The 23,159-nt window shown below is 39.7% G+C and overlaps 2 protein-coding genes across 7 annotated transcripts in view; both read right to left on the bottom strand.

Annotated features, from left to right (window-relative positions):
- The window catches only part of FMR1NB (FMR1 neighbor), a 36,230-nt gene extending 32,424 nt beyond the window's left edge, over nucleotides 1-3,806 (bottom strand). Inside the window, exon 1 of the mRNA XM_037909549.2 lies at nucleotides 700-3,806. Within this exon, the coding sequence (XP_037765477.1) occupies nucleotides 700-775 (76 nt within the window). The 5' untranslated portion in view covers nucleotides 776-3,806. The remainder of the gene's footprint in view (nucleotides 1-699) is intronic.
- Nucleotides 3,807-5,710: 1,904 nt separating this feature from the next.
- FMR1 (FMRP translational regulator 1) overlaps nucleotides 5,711-23,159 on the bottom strand; it is a 56,505-nt gene continuing 39,056 nt past the window's right edge. For 4 of the 6 annotated variants that reach the window (XM_037909544.2, XM_037909546.2, XM_043522590.1 and 1 more), the window contains 5 exons: nucleotides 22,087-22,173; nucleotides 17,637-17,832; nucleotides 14,244-14,423; nucleotides 13,381-13,463; nucleotides 5,711-7,630 (listed from right to left, as the gene is read on the bottom strand). In XM_037909544.2, the coding sequence (XP_037765472.1) occupies nucleotides 7,469-7,630; nucleotides 13,381-13,463; nucleotides 14,244-14,423; nucleotides 17,637-17,832; nucleotides 22,087-22,173 (708 nt within the window). In that variant the 3' untranslated portion in view covers nucleotides 5,711-7,468. The remainder of the gene's footprint in view (nucleotides 7,631-13,380; nucleotides 13,464-14,243; nucleotides 14,424-17,636; nucleotides 17,833-22,086; nucleotides 22,174-23,159) is intronic. The other 2 variants (XM_037909547.2, XM_043522591.1) reach the window with 1 other exon arrangement.

Consider the following 23,159-nt stretch of genomic DNA (forward strand, 5'->3'; position numbering starts at 1 on the left):
AGTAACGGACTCTTCCAGATGTGTCTGAACCCTTTCAATATCACTCCTGAAAAGTACTCACAGCGGAGCAACCAATGGCTCTTCCTCTCCCCGCAGGCAAAGTGTGCTGCATTTGTGGTGTGACATCCCGAAGAGCAAAGGGTCAAATGTGAGCGTGGATCCCTCATGTGTGCGTTGTTCTGTTATGCATGTTTGACACTACAGGGTGTGCTTCTACTCATAGCACCCATTGCCTGACAACTTGGCTTGCCATAAGTCCCCTTAACCCTTCCGTGCTATCATTGTACAGGGCCCAAATACGTCACTTAACAGGCTTTTTGGCTCTCCTGATTTCACCCTTTGACAGGCTGAGTCAGATTGTCAAATGGGATCACTCTAATTATTTCTTTATGGCAGAAAAATCTATAAAAAAGGTAAAAAAGAATAAAATTCAATACCTGGTAGGAGACAACAGACAGCTGTTTCCCATCTAAAGCCTGGACAGACAGGCAAAAGAGATGGGCTACAATTTGGGGAGAGAAATATTTTTTTAAAATTTAACATAAATCAGTCTGCAGCATCCTGTGCAATTTGAAACGCTGGAATTTCTATAGCACTTGGCGTACTGCAGCCAAAAATAACGTCGATGAGACAATACCTTACTTTCCCAATAGTAAAATTACTTGCTACTTCTATTAAAATACTTTTTGCAATACTCACTTGGACAGATGCTAGGAGACATCACCAAAATCATACAGTTCCCCCAAAAGTGAGTACCAGTCACCATTTGCATCATTACTGCAACAAATCAGAGTTATACATGCATTTAAGTCATCATACCTCAAAAGCCTTTCTGGATTTTTCCTTTTTGTAGGTTTGTAAAAATGCAACATAGGAAGTTGGACAGAGAGCCACAGTAGAAGGAACTGTATCTTCCTCCATTAAAGAAGCAAAGAAACAAACGAAGCATTTCCAAAATGTGATGGTCAGGGGTTTTCAAAAGTGACTAGAGATTTGGGGTGTCTGAAATTTTGGGTGTTTAATGTGAGACACCTTAAAAGGGGACTGATTTTCAGAGGGAGGGCAGGGCATTCAGCACTTTTTTTTTTTTTTTTTTTAAAGAAAAGAGACTCCCCCTTTGAGGGAATCTCAGGATGGATGTCTAAAACTGATAAAACTGAGATAAACCCAATCTCTAGTCATTTTTAAAAATCTTCCCTCAGAGTATTAGTCCAGGTTAAGAGGCCAAGATTGAAAAAGCAAAGCCTTTGGGTCTTGAGATTCTAGTCATCGCTCAGCCAGTTAAGTTCTTCATCCTTCCAAGCTTGGTCAATAGAGATCCTGTCAGAGTATGAGGGGCTTTTGGATGAAGGCATTACAACAGAGGCCCTGTCCATCCTGCCTAGTCACGAAAGGTCTCATGGCACTTTAACAGTTGGTTTGACCTGGTATCTTTGGACAACATTTTCCCTCCCCAGGATGCTGTGCAACATTGATCTGGCTGTTAACTTATTTTCTCCCCTGCTGATGACTCTCTCTTCAATTGTCATACAGATTAAGCTTTTAAAGCATGCTGGGATCCTGAGGATGAAAGGCCCATCATGATTATTTGTATTGTAGGTGCTCCAATTGAGGGGATCAGGACATCATTGTGCAAGGTGCTGGACAAACGGATATAAAAGTAAGATGGCATTTTATTCAGATAGTCCCCTTAAAATGGTTTTCTTTTGAGTGATCAAGGAAACCCAGTGAGAAGCTGCTAAAGGAGGAGAAAAACAATTGTGCAGTGGGATGGATTAATATTGTAGAATACTATAGAAAAGGATTGGTGTCAGAGAACAGGAACAAAGAGCCAGAAGACACTGGAGGAAAATTCCTGATTTCCCTGCTCCAGACACATCTCTGCTCTCTATCTACCTTCACCGCAGTCATAGCAGAAACAGGCAGGTGTGGGATGTTATGTCTCAGCCAAGGAGTCCTTGTGCACGTATAATCACTGCAAAGCTGTCCAGGGCAGGCGAGGAAGGATAGTAAGGCAGCAATGTCCATGACAATAGGAACCTCTGTTACCAATGGGATAGGTCACAATAGAGAATACACAGGTGATAGCAGTGCGCCAGAGTCTTTTGTCAGAGATCTGGGGGAAAAGGGAGAAGTCAAGTCAGATGCGGGATAGGGAATTTTATTCCCCGAAGAAGCCAGTACCAACTGGAACAGCGTAAGTTATGGCCTAATAACTTAAGACTGCTCCTGTCCTTGTGCTAGACCTAGAGGTACAGGCCTTATTTCCCACCCACCCCCAGCACCGACATGGGAAACAGCAGGACATAATTTGATAGTTTCAACTTCATTGTAAAGAGACTATATCTGAGCACTCCCAAACTCATGTATCAGTGGAGAGTTGAGAGATGACTTAACAGATCTGAGTGAATTGAACTAAAACACAAATCCTTCTCTATTTTCTGAAGCCGTTTGACTAAAAGTGCCTTTCTGGAGCCTTTAAGATTTTAGGAGTTTCACCGTGGGCTGCAGGATTACGGAAATCTGTGTTTACCTGAAAACTTCCTTTGTGTAATAAGGTCCACAGATCATTTACAATAGGTACTGCAGCCTGGAGGCAGCTGGACCTGTCAGTCGCTGAGAGCAGTGAATGCCCAAAGCTCCTGAAGTTCCCTTCAGTTGCGAAAACTTCCATGGTCAGGGTAATTCAAATCTAGTTTCCTACATTACAGATTGGTCACCAGGCCACCAAACTAATTAACGGTGAGTGATCTATTTCTGGGTGTTGGGGCCATTCTGCAAAGCTGACTTCTGCCAGGCAAATTTTGGGTGTTCATCTCTGAGCACGCTGTGCACATTGAGATAGGACACTTTGCTCCATCCAGGTCAGGAGAATCATTTTGTTCCAACTGGTGAACACTGTGCTCTCTTTTTCTGGCACCCATTCCCATATCACTGTGTTTGCCCTTTAACTCTCTGTACAAAACCCTAATCAAAAAATTTATTCTGGAAGAAATTAATTTCCTTCTTCCCTAAAAGCCAGTATTATTGCTATCATGATCCTGTACAGATGTTCTAGAGGCACATGCAAGATCAAGAAGTAATAATCAAAGTTGGGAAAATTAAAAAGGCTGCCATCCATCCATCTGCAAAGGTCTGGGGCTGGTAAACTGGGTATGCTTTGAAGACAAGACTCCTTTAGGAACTTTAGATGTTTCTGCTAGTCTCTGATTCTCTGAGGCTAGAAATAAGATTGGGAGCAGATTAAAATGTTCTGAAGTAGATGATGGATGATTTCATCCATGTTGTGGCCTTTCCATGAGTTAAGTGGGGAATGGGACAAAGCTGTTCCTGAAATTCTTGCACAGGTCCACAGGGTACTGTCTCTGGACTATACCCATGATGGACCTCATTTGATCAAAGCTATTGGTAGCCCTTTTGTTGCCCGACAGCCTGGCACTGATCAGGGATCTAACTCCAGCTCTGGGGCAAGAGTGCAGTTACTGATCCTACATTTGCTCTAGTATCACATGTAAAGAAGTATTTTCTATTGTTGCTCTTCACACACTTCAAACTTGCCCGATCACCTCTATTCCTTTCTATAAATTCTGGCAAGGGCCAGGAGTCTAAATTGACTTTTCTGATGAGTGAATAGCCTCAGCTTTCTATAAAGCTTCCCACAGTATCATAAAGATAGCTGGGAACTGATATGCCAGAGCACCAGATCCCAAGGATCAAAGCCTCATATACATGCATGAATCAGAACTGAATCTCATTATCTCCCCTGCCCTTTAGGACGTGTGATTTTTTTTTTTTTTTTAGGTTGAAACGGACCATACCTTGCAATGCCATCCACTCAAGTGAGCACTGCTTCTGAAAGGATGCCTGGACCCCTTAGGATTTCAGCTGACAGTTCATATTTTTGTTGTTGTTGCCACTTCAGAGCTTTCATGTCCAAAAGAAGCCGCTGAGATGACACTTCCCAGAATGTAGCTACCGGGGGCCGAAGGGGATCTGAATGGCAAGGCCACTCTTTCAGTTAAAGTTCTCCCCCAGTTAGAAATGCATAGTCCCTGGCCACCAGAGAAGATGGCCACATTTCTCTTTGGTAGTGATACCACATTAAATTTTGACTGCTGCACAATGAGTAACATCTTGGCCTTATAAAATGGAGACTGGCACAAAAAGAAATAAATGGTGGGCCAAAAGGACCCTTATTACTTGCCTCTTCCACATCTCATGTCTCATGCTGTCCCTCTCATGACTCCATAGTCATCTGCTGTGGGAAGGAGGTAGAGGTGGTGGTGAGACATGGTAACCTGCAACAGAAACTGGGAACAATACTTTGCACATTGGGGCAGGGTGACCCACAACAGCTAGGGATGACAGTCTGATACTTCTCCAATCTTTTAAGTGTGGCAGGAAATCAGTCTCCCTGTATTACACCTTCCCAGGCTGTATAAGGAGGAATATGTAACTATAGCTAGATCAGGGCTGCTGCTGACCTAAGCATAATTTCAGAATACCATATTGAGTACTCTCTTACCTGACAGTCTATCCTCTGGTGGTTTATATTTAAAACATATTTTACTATTTGTTTCTCTAAATCTGATTTGGACTGCTGGCCTTCCTCTCGTGAGTAGAGAATTCCCTTTGTGTGGGGTGTCTGAGTACTTAGCATATCCCTAGTGCCTGGCAGTGATTCATCTGCCAGGCTGCACTCCGTGAGGGTAAACAGGGGAACTGTAAACTGAGAATTATACCCAAAGATGCACTCAGTGAAGGTAAGCAGGAGAACAGTGTTAGTTTTATTAGTTATTTGTTTTCCCCATGGGGAATTTCCCCCTGTAATTCTGCTAAGGAGGGGGTGGTGGGGTGAGGGAATCTCCTATTATACTAGGTTTCTTATGATCAATAAATAGAACACCTATCCTCCTTGATGACGCTATACGCTAACTTTCAAACCTCCCTCCCAATAAAAACTAGCTGGGGAACAAAGACAGAAAAAGTGATTTTCTCCTTATTTTTGAAGATACATTTGTTATTTTAGAGGGTTTGTGTTTAATCCTATTGAGCTTAAATCTTTGGCATCATTCACAAATACCTTTCACTGTTTAAAAAAAAAACTTTATTTTTTAAAATAATTTTAATCCATTAGACCATACTTTATAAGTTACCAGTAGGATCTGAACCCAAGCATCAGACATGTTGCACTTTCAAGCTTTGTAACAATGCATGATTTTTCAAAATAAAATTTACATTTAGATTTACAATTTATGTTTTTGAAATTTACTAACACTTAAAAACATTGAAATTTGAATTGAAAGGGATACATGTTTAACTTTAGCACACAGAAATACTGTAAAATATGCCATTACCCCAAAAATGCATTTGAAAATGGAATGTGATTAGCCCATCAAATTGAAGTTTTAGTAATTAGTAATTCACATATAACCTAGTTAGCACCTTATTGAACTCAGCCTTTGAGTGTAAAAAAAATCTAGTGCATATTGTAATAGCTCAACATGTATTGTACAATTTCACCAAAGAGGTTCCGTTTTTTTAGCATTATCTGCCAATTTTTGAAAACTGGTAACGTTTCAGAAGCTTTCTGCAACATATGGAACAATGGCTACAGTTAAACTTTAACAGAGAAATATAGGCTCTCTCTACTTGTTATAAGTTGACTGTTTTTAAAAGCAATCATTTATAAGGATTGCATCAACATCAGTTAGCAGAGGAAGATCAAACTTTATTGAAACTGCTTGCATACAAAATATATTGCACTATAACCAAACAAATGTCAACATAAAATCCAATCTGTTGTAGCTAATATGTACAGAGAATATTGCCCAAGAGCGGTTACATTACAAGGTCAGTCTACCTTGGTTAATTATCTACAGTATTTTAAACCAAACAGTTTACAGATGATGTGTGCAAGGTACCAATTTCTGTTTTCAAATACTATACATTCCCAAAATAAATAACTAGAAATCAACATTAATGTTTGGCAATACTTTTTAAGACATTTTTATATGTGTTAAATCATGTGCAGTTTGTTGCCATTTTTATATGCGTACTTGTATGCAAGGAAAAACAGTGGAATGAAAAAAGCAAAGAAACAAAACTCACAAAATACATCAGAGGCAAGATCATGTTTGTACAGTTCTGTACATAATCAGTGGCACTCCTACTGGAGTAAGTTTAATAAAAATAGATTAAAATGAAAGTCCTCACACAGTTTTACCCAGTAAATTTAATTCATGATCAGAAATAAAAAGAAAAAAAGTACGTTTAAATCCCCCTTTATGTACTTTGCATCAAGTTCCCTAACTCCTTCCAAACCTGCTTGTGAATCAGACCTTGTACCTCAAAAAATTATGAATTATTCCTGCCTCCAATGTTAGTTAGCTATACTACTCCCTGCACTTAACAGGTTATCACATGTGGGAATGTTCTTCTTATCTCCCTTGAGATAAGCTCCAAATTAAAATTTTAAACAATTTCAAAACTTTTGTGAGGATGAAGAAAGGTTATTTTTAATTGGTCATCTGGCCAAAAAGCAGGCACACATTACTAGCTTGTGAACAAGTTACTTTTGTTCCCTCAGTAACGATGAATTTTTAGTTTCCCAGAAATGGAAAGATTTTTTTTTAAACTTCTTGTACTGTCTACAAAAAAATTACACCCCGTCTCAATAACACTATTTGCCAAATCTTCAGTGCAAAAAAAATCTCCTATTCTTATAACTGCCTAACCTGATGCTTATGTAAGGAAAAAATTATGGAAAGCATGCATTCTTCTATAAAGTACTAATGTCTGACAAGGTTTGCTACATATATTTTACATTTAGTGTTTCCAACTCATCTTCCCTGATTTCTGCATCCAAATATAATATTCCTACCTGCCAAGATATAAAAAAGGCACAGATCATACAACTTTTTTTGCTAATGAAAATGACAATTGTTACATCACACATATTTCAGAGTCCACTAAAATACTGAAAAAGTGGACCAAAATGTGAACTGACACAGGACATAAAACGACATAGCATTTCATGAAGAACTTGTAAGTTAGATTGAAAACAGAAGCCCAATTTATTACTGCAAACACTATTTATTCTGAAAATTGAAATTGAGCAGTGATTTTTGACCCAATGCGTTAAAATGGTACAACTGAACAAAAAGTATACCAATGCACAGCTCAGTATTTTTAAAACAAACGAAAAGAATCTCATTGTTTGAAGTGCAAGATGTACTTGAAAGCATTTTTCAGAAGTTCAGATATTTTTATGCAAATATTTGTATAACTTCTTATTCTGAAAACAACTGCATACTGCTGATGTTAAAAAAGGCTAACAGAACTTTTATGTTCATTTCATGCCCTGCGCCATTTTGCCTACTATTTGTCTTTGGCCTAACAAGTTTCTCTAACGTGGAATAAGAATCACTGAAACAGTATAGGAAATATGACTTTAGAATTATGCAGTTTAGGGTACTCCATTCACCAATGGTTGCTGACCATCCACACTGTCTGATTTCTCTTTCTTCTGATTACGATCTTTACCCGTGCGCAGCCGACTACCTTCATTGGAGGTATTCTGTAATGTTTTAGCGTGGACGCTCCTTTCATTATTGCAGTCAATTCTGATCTGAAACAAGTTACAGTTATATAAAGCATAGCCTTTAAATATTCCTGAAGTTAACTGTTAAAAGAGAGCGATGTCAAATAATTTAGGTGCCATCTTTAAGATTTTATTCAAAAAGGAAGCTAGCTTTACAAAAAAGTATGAAACAAAATCCCCCTATGATTTTTTTTTAAAAAATATTTCAATGAACACCTGTAACTTTTAAAAATATATACATTTTATTGAGTGTTGGAAAGTCAAACACCATAATGCACTGTATTAGTATAGGAGAACCAGAAAGCAAAACGGATCCGTCTACTATAGTTTTGATGTTCATGCAGAACTGAAAATACATATATCGAAAGATTTTAAGCTTGTTTCAGTTTTAATCAATCAAGATATTCCTAGTCATACAGTGAAAGAAGGATTTTTGAAAATCAACATTGCAAAGCTGTGATGCAACTATACTAACAATAATAAAATCCACTCTGCCACCCTTTGCTAAGATTGAATTTAATCAATCAAAAAGAGCTGTGGCTTTCGAAGTGGGCAAGAAGAATTTTGTTTGAAATGCAAGATTTTTAGCTTGATAATAGAATACCTTTAAATCCATTTTTGGCATACTGTTTTTTTTGTTTTTTTAAAAAACAAACTTTATTTACCTCCTGATTAGCCAGTAATTATGGAGGATTCATCAACATTCTGAAGCGCTTATTTTATTAGAGTATCTCATACAGCTCTCAGAAGAGTAAGAATTCGTGATATGTTGATAAAATGGAGGCTACTTACCTGTAACTGGAGGTTCTTCAAGATGTGTGGTCCCTATCTGTATTCGACCGGTGGGTACACATTTGCACAGTATGCCTGAATCTAGCAAGTAGTGTCTCTTGGTCCACTCATGCGCACTTGTTCTCCTTGTGCTCTGGACTGAGGGTATAAGGCAATGTGGACTGGTGTCTTTAGTTTCTCTTCTTACTACAAATCCAGTCATGATCCGCAGCAGAGGGGATGGAGGGAGGGTAGTGGAATTAACTTATATTTCTTCTTTGCGTGCTGGTCCCTATATGTATTCTATATGTGGGAGATTGTTAAGCAGTTGTCAAACAGGAAGGAGTGCGAGGATACAATTGGTACAGAGATCTGCAGTACTGATAGCAGTATCAGCAGCAGCCACTGCAACCTGAAGAGATGTTTTTGCTACGAGTTTTCCCTGATCAATAAGGGCTTAGCATTGAGATCTGTCCTCCTAGGGGAGTCTGTCCTTGAAGTCTTAACATTTTGCATAGTTGATGAAATCATATTTTGCTAACAGTGCCAGGCAGTTAGTAATTTTCAATCGAAGACCTACTGAAGAAAAAACTTGTCTTTCCAGGAAATCAAGGAGTTTGGTGCCTTGGGATGTAGCAGCCTAGATCTCTCAGTGGCCGCTTGTCAGGTGCTGGCTGAGAAAACAGGAACTTCTCTTCTTTGGCTGGAACAAACTAATGCCTCTCAACCCTGAAGGTTGCAAAATGTCCAACAGCTTATGCTATGTCTCTTGGAACTCCTCAAGCTGGATCTGAAGCTCATACGTTAATCTCTATAGGAGTTCTTGATATTCCTGTGATCATCAATGCAGAGATGGTGAAGACGGAGCAACCACCTCATCTGGAGGAGGAGGAGGAGACATCTGTTGGGACTGTCGGATCTGTCTCAGCTTCTTCCTCATACTCAAACGGAGTTAGTAGGTGTTGGCTAGGAGAGTGTAAAGTTCATGCACGGATCCAAGGCGGTCTAGTTTAAGGATCCCAGGGCACCAATAATGCTAGTATGCCAGGTTGATCCACTGGGGAGGACCCCGGGGCATTGGGAACCGCTGGTTTGCTAGGAAGTCATATCTGGGTGGATGATGGAACCCAGATCTTCTGGAGCTTCTATCCAGAAGAGTCTCCCTATGTGGGGATGATGGTTCACAGACTCATAGGACCGGAAGGGATCTCGAGAGGTCATCTAGTCCAGCCCACTGCACTCATGGCAGGACTAAATATTATCTAGACCATCCCTGACAGGTGTTTGTGTTCATCTGGAACCTTCAAGTAGTCCAATGAGAAGGCAGGTTCCTGTTCAATTGGTGGAGCTACCAGTCAAATGCTCTGGCTCATGGAGGGAACAGGGTGGTGACCCAGGGTTCTTGAAGCAGATTATTCAGGAACACACCAGAGGAACAAAGTCTGACCAGAGAGGAGAGGAGACTGATAATAGAATGACTATCTCCACGATACCAGTGAACGAGACTGTTGGATCTGATACTTCCCTGGTTACAGCGGACACTGGGTCCTTTTAGGAACAGGCCTGTACTGGCACAGAGTCTACTCTTGATCTCGTAGACTGTGCCCAGTGGGTGCCTATCCTCAGGTTTATGTGTCTGAACTGAGGTCGGTACCAACGGATCCTTACTTCTTCATGTTACACTCAATTGAGGAGGTTTAAGTGGGTCTAGGTCCTTAGGACCTACATACAAGGAATAACCAGACTTGGATGGAGTCAGGGAAGGATCTTCTTCAAAATCTGCTCCCAGAAGTAAAGATCTGCCCTTGCCTGAGTGCCCCTTACTCTCATGAGAAGTCCTTGAGGGGGATTCTTAAGATTTAGAACTTGTAGCCTTGGCTCCTGAGCTCATGCTTGGAGGGGCACTGCCTATCGACTGAGCTCGGAGTACCGGGGGGGGTCCCCCCAGCCAAGATCCGACTGGAGTCACATGGCCTTCACCATGGGATGTTTACTCAGCTGGAGCTCTCACACCTCACACGTTTGGGAAGGGAAGGAGTGGCAGATACTGTACTTAGCTGAGATATGAGCCTCACCAAGGCAATAAAGGCAACACTGATGTTTACTGCTGACTGAAAAGATTGGGGGGGGAGGGAGGAGGAGACGGGAGAGAGAGGTCAGGATATGCAGTGTGTAAACCCCAAGACTCTGGGGTCCTTGTCCACAGGGAAAAGCTTCCCAAGGTGGGGAAAAGCTAACTAAACCACACTAACTATGCTAAATGGTAAAAACTATCAAAACTAAGAAATATTCACAACATGATATGGATTACATTGAAGAAACACTGAAGGAGCTGCGGACACTGAAGATTCCGATCAGGCCATGTTGTGGTAATAAGGAACTGAAAAGACAATGGTCCACAGTGCCCCTTATAACCTTGGTTTGGAGCAAGAGGAGAACAGCTGTGCATGTGCATTCTAACAGAGGCTACTTGCTAGAAATCTCTGGACTCGGACCATGGTGCACGTGCATAATGAAGTGTGGAATACCCAAAGGGACTAGCACTTGAACAGGTTAAGTGTCTTCCTGATAGAAAATTTCTCAGTTTTATTTCCTTCAAAACTATTATTTAGCAAAGACAAAATGCACACTTGTAAATCATGTGTCATTGCAAAATTCCGCAAACAAAAGTTTTATTCTTCATGTTTGTGTGAGGGAGAAGGCATCAACTCTACCAACTCCACTTCACCCCATCCAGGAAATAGCTTTTTGGCCCCAGCTCTGCAAAACCTGTTCACCTTACTTAGGAGTGGGAGTCTCTCAGAAATGGCTTTTTATTTCTTCAGGGGGTCCTTCCCAAGCAAAGTTGCCACAAACTCTCCAAGCAGAGGACTTCACATATCACCATGCAGGAGGAAGTAGAAGCAGCTCATCTTTTCCTTCTGTTGGGGCAGCTCTTACTAAGCGGCAGAAGACTCTCTGCACATGCCTAAGGCCTGAAGTACACTGGAGGTGCTTCCTTAGAAGACACTACATACACAGGAAAATACACATTCCTAGGCTGGTGTGTTTGTCAAACACCACAAAGGGAACATTTACTTGTCATAAAAGATTGGAAACAAAATGAACTGTAGAATTCAGTGTCCCTTTATATGGATTTTAATTTGCTTTCTAAAGTTACTCACTGCTTGACTAGTTCATTGGCAATGAAACATTACAAATGTTTAATTTAATACCATAACTAAATTTAAAGATGTACCCTGTCCCCTCTAGAAAGCTATACTGGTTTCTTACTACAGGGTACTAATTTTTCATGCATTCAATAACGCTTTTTCTAATTTTTCATCGTTCTTTCTCTTCTCCCCCCATTATAGTACTTGTGTTCTAAGTACATAAGACAAAAGGAGACAAAGGTATTGGTGATAACTAGGAAAAGCCAGGGAAACTAAACTGAATTTAAAATGAAGAATGAGTTACAAAATTTTTTTTTTTACGTACATCACAAACAGCCTGCCAAACAATCAGTGGGGCCACTGGATGATCGAGGCGCTAAAGGAGCACTCAAGGAAGACAAGGCCACTGCGGAGAAGCTAAATGAATTCTTTGTATCGGTCTTCATTGCAAAAGCAGTGAGGGCGATTCCCTCAGCCATTCCTTTTAGTTGACAAATCTGAGGAACTCTCCCAGATTGAGGTTTCCACACAGGTGGTTTTGGAACAAAGTGATAAATTCAATAGTAATAAGTCACCAGGACCAGATGGTATTCACTCATGAGTTCTGAAGGAACTCAAGTATGAAATTGCAGAACTACTAATTGTGGTATGTTACCTATTATTTAAATCAGCTTCTTTATCAGATGACAGGAGGATAGCTAACGAGACACCAATTTTTAAAAAAGGCGATCCTAGCAATTACAGGCCAGTAAGCGTAACTTCAGTACCAGGCAAATTGGTTGAAACTGTAGCAAGGAACAGAATTATCAGACAGATGAACACGATTTGTTGAGGAAGAGTCAACATGACTTTTGTAAAGGGAAATCATGCTTCACCAACCCATTAGAATTCTCAGAGGGGGTCAAACATGTGGACATGGGTGATCCAGTGGACATAGTGTACTTGGACTGTCAGAAAGCCTTTGACAAGGTCCTCACCAAAGGCTCTTAAGCAAACTAAGCAGTCATGGGATAAGAGGGAAGGTCCTCTCATGGATCAGTAACTAGTTAAAATACAGGAAACAATGGAGAGGAATAAATGGTCAGTTTTCACAGTGGAGAGAGGTAAATACTGGGGTGCTCCAAGGATCTGTACTGGGACCAGCATTGTTCAACATATTCATAAATGATCTTGAAAAAGGGATAAAAAAGTGTGGTGGCAAAGTTTGCAGACTATACAAAATTACTCAGGATAGTTAAGTCCAAAGCCAAGTGTTACAAAGGGATCTCACAAAACTGGGTGACTGGGCAAGAAAATAGAAGATGAAATTCAGTGTAGATAAATGCAAAGTAATGCACATTGGAAAACAAATCCAACCGTACATACAAAATTATGGGGTCTACACTAACTTACCACTCAAGAAATCTTGGAGTCATTGTAAATAGTTCTCTAAAAACATCCGCTCAATGTGCAGTCTCCGTCAAAAAAAGCTAACAATGTTAGGAACCATTAGGAAAAAGAGAGATAAGACAACAGTAAATATTATAATGCCACTATATAAATCCCACACCTTAAATACGGAGAGTGGTTCTGGGCACCCATCTCAAAAAAGATATATTAGAAATGATACAGAGAAGGGCAACAAACATGACTAAGGGAGTATGGAACAGCTTCCATATGAGTAGAGATTAAAAAGACTGACTATTCAGCTTGGAAAAGAGATGACTGAGGGGGGATTTGATAGAGGTCTATAAAATCATGAATGATGTGGAAAAAGCAAATGGGCAAGTGTTATTTACCCCTTCACATAACCAGGGGTCACACAATGAAAGCAATAGGCAGCAGCTTTTAAACAAACAAAGGAAGAAAATTTACCTGAAGAGATCCATCTGCTGTTCTCCCTTTAGAATCTCTTGAATTACGTTGACGGTTATCTGTTCGTGACTGTTCATCATTTCCTATAAAGAGAATGCAATATTCAGCAAAGTTGCTTCTCAGCACTAATTTTGTAAATTTTTTCCCCTGATTTTTCTCTAAGCAGTTAAAAGTACACAGTCAACATGGAGTTACGTTAAAGCTAAATAGCATCAAAAATATTCTTAATGCTTAGATAAAGTAGAGCAGAAGTTCACAAACTATGGCCCATCGCTGGTTCACAGAATCTTTTGTGGAGGTCTGTATAATGGAACAAAACCATCCTGTGGATTGGGAAAGTGATCCACAGAATGAGAAAGATGAAGAATCAATTTTTGTAGGGTATTACCTATTTAAATTTTTCTACTGACAGCTTATTTATTTTCCAAGCTCAGCTTTATTGTTCCCAAAAATATCATATGTGGCACGATTCCCTGCTCTTGATATGTCAAAGTAAACAAAAAGTAGCCTATGGAAAAGAAATAAGAAAATCTCTATTCCGAAGACTTCAAGTTGTAAATTATGGTACATCACCAGAGTGCTAAATTTATCAAATATTATTTAAAAGTGAGAATTTGAGTTAAGGTTTAGACTTCAAGCTTGTTTCTCCCACTTTACTCCTGCTAATTCTTTCCTACTGCATATATAAATTACAACACTAAGTTTTAGTCATACACGAATATAAGAAGAAAAGATGGGCGTAGGGATATCTCAGGCAATTTCTGCAAGAGTACTGTATGTATTAATGTTATATGGCCAAGAGTAGGACAAACACTGATTGACTCATAAAAGGCCTGATCCAAATCCCACTGAAGTCAATTTACCTTTGAAACCTCCACGACCCCGCCCGCCTTGGCCTCGTGCGCCACCTCCACGTCTTCGTCCATCTCCTCTGCGAAGGTAATTGTCTCGTTCTTCTTCTGCTGGGGCTAACGACCAATCACTAAGCTCATCTCTGTGATCAGATTCTGTTTCAGAAGCATTTGATGCCTCAGAGTTAGTTCCTATCAAGAGTTAAAAAAAAGTCATTGTCTATTTTCATTAATGGACTATTGTAGAAAAATCAACCAACACTGCAACAAGCTTCCTTTTAGGAGTGAACTTAAAATTCTTGTTCCATCATCAGTAGAACTTGGTTGACAGAAATAAAGCTCTTAGTTACAGAGTTTATGTACCAATTCACTTAGGTAACATGAATGTCAACCTCAGAAGAAAATCTTCCAGTTCCCAGGGGCAAGTCATGTTCTATATCTACCCACCAGGCAGGGATAATTAAATTCAATTGTTGTTAATGGTAAACCTATGAAGTTCAAAATTAAAGAGCACACTCTGAATAGACAAAGCCAAGTTTGAATACAGCACTCATTCTTATCAAAAGGTTTTTGGGGTCCCATTATTCTGTACATTTATAACATACTCCAGTGAAGTTCAGTGGCACATTGCAATAGCCATATTAAAAGTGACCTTGAAATGTAGAACTTTGGAGAAATAACTAAAAACTAGCTTATTCACTTTTTACCTGATATTGTACTACTGAAGCTAGATTTTCAAAACTTGACGAAAAGCATATTACTGCTGAATAAAGACTCAAGTTAGTGGATGGGTGGAAATTCCATAAATCCACTTCAATTTGTCCCTGCCAGGACACCCTTCATTTAAAATGAATTTGATTTCAGTTGGAGCTGATAAGTGCACTGCACGTCTAAATATCAGACCATTTTTTTAGGTGTGGGTTTTAGGAGCCTACCTTTAGATTCCTATTTTTGAACTTCTTGGCCTATTAACCCCTGAGTGGAGAAAGTAAAAAGAAGACAGTGTGTGGTGGTCTGATGTGGGAAGCAGAAGTGGGTCAAGGACTAAAACGAGTTTCTTAATCAAGTTTGCTGTTATTTTTTCCAACCCTCCAAACGCTGGCTTGTATCCTCCCCACCCGCAAAATAGTAAAAGAAACCCAAAGAACCTCCCCCCTCCAAGCCTGGAAGGTATTATTAAATGAAACACATAGTATATAATTCACTTCACTAGCATATTTATGCTTTAAACTGAAAAAAAGCACAAATCATCCAAAGTGAAAAGTCTGTAATTCTTAACACAATAGCAACATAAAGAGTACTGCTAGTTAAATCTTGGATAATATGCTTTTATCAACCTATTTGCTGTTTTTCATTACCTAGCATATTATGCAATTTTGACCAAACCATCTCAAATGTGCTAAGAACACACATGACTAATGCTTTATGGTTGGATAGAAATGGAGGTCAGTTTAAAAAACTGACAAAACTCTGAATTAAACTCTCCCATCTTCCATGACTGTACTTTCACTTTTCTGCCATTTTGAGGTAAACTAACAGCCTTCTTCAAAAACAGACTCAGAGCAGAAATCTCGGATCTTGGATTCTAAATGCTACAAGAGAAGGAACAAACTCCAGATAGCTGTCCAGGTCGTATGTTCTGCCTCTTCCTGTTCTGGGTTCAATATGTGATCTTCATTTGCATTTAGAATCTGTAATGCTGGTTAAGCAACTGTAAAGTTCTAGTAGAAAAGTGGTTATACATATACATACATACATACATACATACATACATACATACACACACACACACACACCCCTCTCTATATATCTAGATAGTTCTAGATATATAGATATAGATAAAAATTATCTCTGTGAGGTTACAGTTCTTTAATGAGATCAAGCCAAACTTCTACAGAGACTACAACCAGCAGCCACCAGCCTGGAATCCGTCTAAGCGTGCTAAACTTTCCCTTCTGTTGCTTTTATAAATGTAGGTACCTATTCATGGAAGCAAGTGTCACTGGGAAATGGCGACATTAATCCCCCCTTTTTCAATCAACTAATTATGAGGCTGAAGATACGGAATATCTTCTTTCTCAAGGGCTTTTAAAGAGCATACTGAACTTCCATATACCAAAAGTTTGGAATGATTTCACCTCAGAAGTTCTTATCTTTTTCATTTTGTTAATTGTCCAAGTAAATGGCAAAGACCTGTGTTACACTTTTACTTGCATTCTTGGTAGAATCTTCAGCTACTGGGAATAATATTCTGCAGTTTTCTTTTCAGGTGAACAATCAATATTAAGCAGGAAAAAAGTTTTCGTTGTATGATGCTTGTAGCTATCATCAGGTCATTTATCATGTTAACTAACCTTTTGCACTAGTGTCAAGGTTGATTCTTTTATTTATCTACCCCCTTTTATTTCTTCACTTGCAGCTTTTAATAGTGGACCTGTGAGCATATCAGTCTAGCGTAGTATTAACCAGGGCAAAGTGCTTCAGTAATTGATTTTAAAAGTTAATTCTGTGCTCCACTGAAGATGTCAGTATAAAAGAAGGCTGCAATGGTCTTACCAAGTTCAAGTCTTTGCCTTTCAGTTGTTATGGCATAATCACCAATTGATCTATGCTATTTTCTGGGTATGAAATGAACAGATTGCTTCTGAATGAACAAGATATTAAAGAGCTGCTGGGAGATGTGGCATGTGAGCTTTAAGTATCATTCTAGTTCCACTTTGAAGATTACACTTTTCCACTGAACACACAAAAGTTCCATTCAGTGGCACATTTGATCTTATACAATCTGAAGAAAACAACTGCATGCGCTTCTTCAGATAAGCACAAATTTGATACCTAATCTGATTAATATTTATTTTATGGTAGTGCCCAAAGCCCAAAATGAGATCTGGAATCTCACTATTCTGGGTGCTGTACAAATGCAAAGACAGTTCCTGCCCTGGAAAGTTTACAATCTAAAGGACACATTGAAAGGTTAGGGATAGGAAAAACATACAAGCAAATGAGCATGATGATGAATTACAGTTTTTTTTAGTTACCTGTAGAATCTTAAAGTTTACATTTTACTTCAAAAGGGTTCTGTTTTCAGTACTTCAGTCCATTTAATTGCTTCTTTTCTATTACCATCCTTCAACATATTAAGATAGATAACACATATACAAGTTTGGTAATCACTGAACAATAATTACATGTTTTTTCCAAGTAGGATATTGGGCAGCCTTCCTATAAATAGTACTCTTGATGAATAACAATTTTAGTCTAATTTTAAAAGCTCCACTACTAATCCCCTGAAACATCCAGTGCTCAAGCTCTGTTTTACTAAGATTACAATTTCAGAAAATTATGACAACAAAGTCAGTGTCCAGAAGACCAGTCTTAAATTATAGACATACTGGTAGTAACTACCTGAAGCATAGCCTGGACCACGTCTGCTGTGCCCTCTGTTTCTGTAGGGTCGACTACCTCGCCCAAGTCCTGGACCATCATCAGTCATATATCCTTTTTCCTTGTCAGTACGATTTGGTGGTGGTCTAGAAGTAGCTCCAATCTGTCGGAGCTGTTCATCGATCTGCAATCTTTCCAAACGTAGTTGGTCTACCTCCTATATAAAATAAACAATTTGTCACATATAACTGCTATTAAATTACTACCCAAATGTGGAAATTAGAAATGTTTTCCAGTTTTTGAAAATGAACCACAGAGCAACATGCCAGGAAAGAGGTGTGTATTTTTTGTTTATAAACTCACTCCTGAGAAAGAGATCAGTAACCTTCAAGTCAACATACTAGAAATACCTTACTTTTTCAAAATTAGTTGTTGCTAGAAAAGTCTGCAAGGCTGCTGCTTTTTCTTTCTGGCCCTAACTATTTCACATTTAAGTTTAAGAGTCAAACAACCTATTCAAAGGCAGAGGAAGTGAGGCATGTGCTTCCTCTAGTTCAGGGGTTCTTATTTTTTCTATACCAGGCTCCAGAAATATGGGGAGGACAAGGCAGTTACGACCAGAAGCTCAGACATCACCACTTAGATGATTTAAAGATATGATTATGCATGCTGTTCATCCACTCCTTGCAAAAGGTCAACAGAGAAAGTGCATTGGGAAAAGTCACCTTGGTTGAGTATCATTATCCCAAGAGTCCAAGAATCAGATAGGATACTTAACTGTTTCCTCAGACTTGTTCCTACCCACTTAAGGATCTTAAGTAAAACTTTACCATCTTTGGAAACATTAACAGTTAAGTCAGATGGCATCTATGTAAATATTAGGGATTTAACATTTGCTCCCACACACTGCTTTTGTGAAACAACTAGCTGACAGTTGCAGTCCTGGTAAACCGCTCCTCTGGTCATTGCCAGCCCTGAATGCTCCTTGTGCTCTGCTGTGGAGTCTACTGGACCTACTGGAGAATACACTGCGCTATCATCGCTGTCAGACAAGCCAGGGTCACTGCTGTGCCGCTTTGAGGCACTGTGGTAGGATTTTGCGGTAAGATTTTGAGGAGGTAAATGTGCCACTGACAGCATGGCCAGCAAGTGGTTGAAGAAATGGCTAAAACAACACGAATAAATGCGCCCCAGTTCTTTGGGCGTCCCTCAATGCATTCCACGGTTGCAGTGTGGAGTTCGATCGACTAGGGGCTGCTAAGAATCTGAAGGGCCAAAAAAAAAAAAAAAAGGACTGCTCTCTCAGTGTGTACCTACAACTGCAGGACACTGACAAGAAATGACTTGATCAACCATCTAACGGAGGAGGCGGCGGCAAGGACAGCCTGCGACATTCTTGGTCTCTGCGAAACACAACGAAAAAAGGAGATGGAAGTGAAGTGGAGAGACGGAAGTTCCATCATGTTGGGAAAAGGAGAAGGCATGAGAACCGCTAGAAGGAATTGGTTTGATCGTCAACAAGGAATGGTCTTCAAAAATCTCCTCCTGCAAGTTCAAGTAATCATGCATCGGAGTGCTACACCTCCAACTGAGGAAGAACAGCACCCTCATGATTATCCAGATCTACGCTCCCACAAGCACAAGTGAAGATGATGATGAGAAAGAATTCTTTCAGGAGCTCGAGGAAACTCTCACTCAAAAATTCATGTATATGCTTGTGATGGGAGACTTCAATGCCACGGTCGGAAGAGGGAAAGAAGGCGAAAAGTTCATTGGAAGATATGGCATTGGTGAAAGGAATCCATGAGGAGAACGACTGGCAACATTGCCAGAGACAAAAGAAATGTTCATCGGTAACACATGGTTTAAGAAGGCCAAGAAGAGGTGGACATGGATCGCACCCAATGCAAAGAACAAGAATGAGATCGACTATATTCTGATTGATAAGCAGTGAATTGTACAAGACATCTCAAGTAGTGCCATCATTCAACACCGGCAGTGACCATCGTTTACTGAGAGCGAGGCTCAACGTCAATGAAAAGGTGGAGAAGAAAGCGCTACAGATGGCAAATCAGAGACTAGGCAATCCTGAAAGCAAACATTTCCAAGGAAGACTTGAGTCTTATATAAATACGACGAGGACAATAAAAACTTCGCTGATAAGTTGAGGCCATGTGTGAAATTAGCCGAGAAAGGAAGACTGAAAAGAGTGAAGGGAAAAATCTCAGAAGAAACGAGGAACTTGCTAGAGAAGCAGAGGAATATGAAGCAAGATGATAGTGACAAACTTGAGTACTCCCTTCTCTGCAAGCTGATGAGAAGACGACTACAGGAGGGACTTCAAGAAGTACGAAAATGAAAGGCTCTCCAAGATGGCTGAAGATCGGGAATTGACGCTGTACAGGTCGACAATAATGGTGCTGAAGAACAAGGACGGAAAAGCAGTAATCAACAGAACAGGGATGGAAGCGGTCTGCAAAGATTTCTGCACCCAACTGTCTGCATCTCAAATAAAATGTCCCACTACTAACACTTCAACAGACCAATGAGCACGTACTCCCAGTCCTCATCAGCGAAGTTTGACATGCAGTTTACCAAACGAAGGAAGGAAAAACTCCAGAAAAAGACGGACTGACAACCGAAATGATAAGAGCTGGAGGCCAAGACCTCTGAGAAACCCTTGCTCAGAGGTTTAACTGTTACTTGGAAATGCAGAGGATACCATCTAGCTGCAGGGAGTCCAACACCATTTTGCTGTACAAGAAGGGCGATTGTGAAGATCTGAAGAACTATTGTCCAATATGCCTGCTCTCACATGTCTACAAGCTGTTCACCAAAATAATAGCAAACTGACTCTTACAGAGTCTGGACAAGCAGCAGCCGAGAGAGCAGGCAGGTTTCCGAAGGAATTTCAGTACAATGGACCATGTATTCACTATAAACCAGCTAGTGGAGCGCTCAAGGGAATACGAATGCCTTCTATGCATTTCCTTCATTGACTATGAAAAAGCATTCGACAGGGTAGAGACCAGTGCAGTGCTGAAAGCTCTTGCAGAGCACAGCATCGACACAAACTATTTCAAACTACTAAAGGAAGCAAACTTTCACTGCACTACAGCTATAAGTCAGTTTGACACTCCCGTCGCAAATCCCAGCCAAAAAAGTTGTGAAGCCAGGAGACACGGTTTTACCAAAACTCTTCACAGCCTGCCTCAAAATGGTAATGAGGTGAATGAACTGGAATGGTGGAATCAGCATCAAAGGAGAGCTGTTAAACACCTCAGATTCACAGACGATATCGTCTTGATTGACGGAAACACTATCAAACTACAAAACATGCTGCAAGAACTTGACACAAAAAGCAGCCACAGCAGACTGAAAATGAACCGCTTTAAAATGAAATTTATGAAGTCTGATGCCTTGCCAAAAGGCCCAAATAATAGTCAAGGGAGAACAAATAGAAGAAGTTGAGCAATGTCTATCTGGGCCAAGAAATTAACATGCACCACGATCAGGAAGGCGAACTCTCGCAAAGGAAGAGAGCTGGTTGGTACGCATTGAATTTTACTGAGGATGTCCTCCAAGGAAAAAATCAGTAAGGCAACACACGCCAACCTCTTCAACTCAACCATACTGCTGGCAATGTTGTACGGCAGTGAAACATGGGCGCTGATAAAGATAGAGCAACAACAACTGTCTGTCACGGAGAGGGCAATGCAAAGAAGAATTCTGGGGATTTCAATCCGTGATGGAGTCTCTAATGAAGTGATCAGACAGCAGAGCTGAGTGCAGGAGGTTGTTATTGAAAGCAGGTGTAATAAAATGCGATGGGCCAGGCATGTAGCTAGGCTCACTGACAATCAGTGGACTGCAGCTGAGTAGTACCCACAGGAACTGAAACAACCACTTGGCCGACCTCCAAAGAGATAAGATTTTATCATGAAAAGGCATGGTCGCACATGGAGAAGGAAGGCCCAGAGAAGAGAAGAATGGAAGATGCGTTGTGATCGGTGCAATCTACATGAGGGCTGAAGGACTGATCGATCTAGGTGATTTTACTCAGAAATTACAGCGATCTCTCATTCTCTTCATCCCTTCTAATTTGTCTCCCTACCTTCCTCTTCCACAAACAATCCTGGTTAACTTTACAAAATAGTAGGCACATTTGGCAAAACACTTGTGTATGAAGGAGAGGTAGTATCTGTCTTCTGTTCCTGTAACAGCTGCAACATAGCTATTAAAATTAAAGGAGCAATTTTCTGCGGTTATGTAGCTCCTCATGATATATATATAGAGAGAAAACCGTTTTTAAAACATCTTTACTATATTTTTAAATCATCTTTACTAGGAACCCTAAAGGTTTAAGACTTTTTTCATCTCATGTTCAAGCACTTAAGACCCTTTTTAATTGTTAAATTTCCTTGTCAATTATTACAAAAGCATTGAAGTAGTGTAATATAATTTTCCTCACCTTTAAATAATTTAGGTGATAATCTAAAAGCACAGTTGCGTTAGTGATGCTGTCCTTGGTTCCCACAAATACAAATGGTACCATTCCCTGAAAAGCAAGTATATATTCTGTAAATCCTTGCAATGATATTTACATAATTACAGTGATCCTAGTACTAAATATTAAAGCATGACTACAAAATATATGAAGAACACCCTTCATAATGGGGACACTCAAACTCTAAATTTCATAAACAACTGACATATCACCTATATTAACAGCAGTAAAAACACACTTATTTACTTGTACCTATAGTAAACTTAGCCGTACAATATTCCACTCATCCAAGGATAGTAATTTTATCTTGGAAGGGAAAAGTAAATTCATATCTCATTTTATCCATTAAACAATAAAGGTGGGCAAGTTCTGTAGTTGGATAAGCAAATTCTAGACGGAGTTACATTTCGGTAGTGTGCATCACAAAGCCAAGTTTTTAGATCATACTTTCTGAGCCATGTTAAAAAATCAATTAGCAAAACTTCTCAGCCATCTTATCTTCCCTCAAACTCAATATAAACAATGTTTTTCCATACAGTACCAGCTTCTAGGTGCAAGGTTCTTTTAATCTACCACCTCAGGAAAGAAACCATTTAAGCACTTTAAAACATAAGCCCAACAAATCTGTGCATAAAATGGCACTTATTTCTCCTGGATCCTATAAAGTAATTTGTAAAAGGTGAACAAATAAAAAAAATCTTCATTAAGGTGAAGTTAGGACTGCAGGCATACCACCAGTGGTCTGAATGTTCATTACTTTTCAAAAACACGAATAGTTTAAACAATCATTTGTTAGAAGCCTAGGAAATTCAGTTATGAAGCTGAACACAATAATTCCAGCATTTGAGAACACTGACATTTACGGGCAAGTTAAAATACCTTAATTCTGTAGTTGTAACAAACATAAGCCTCCCATCTTCCCTTCTGTATCTTTTATAACTATTTTGTATGATGTATTATTTTTGTAACAAGGACTGTTTTTAAGGGCTTTAGGTACATATTCATAGGCAAATTCGGAGATATCCTAAGGTCCGTTA

This window comes from Chelonia mydas, chromosome 9 (assembly GCF_015237465.2).
Source record: "Chelonia mydas isolate rCheMyd1 chromosome 9, rCheMyd1.pri.v2, whole genome shotgun sequence".
In the NCBI taxonomy this organism is placed as follows: domain Eukaryota; kingdom Metazoa; phylum Chordata; order Testudines; family Cheloniidae; genus Chelonia; species Chelonia mydas.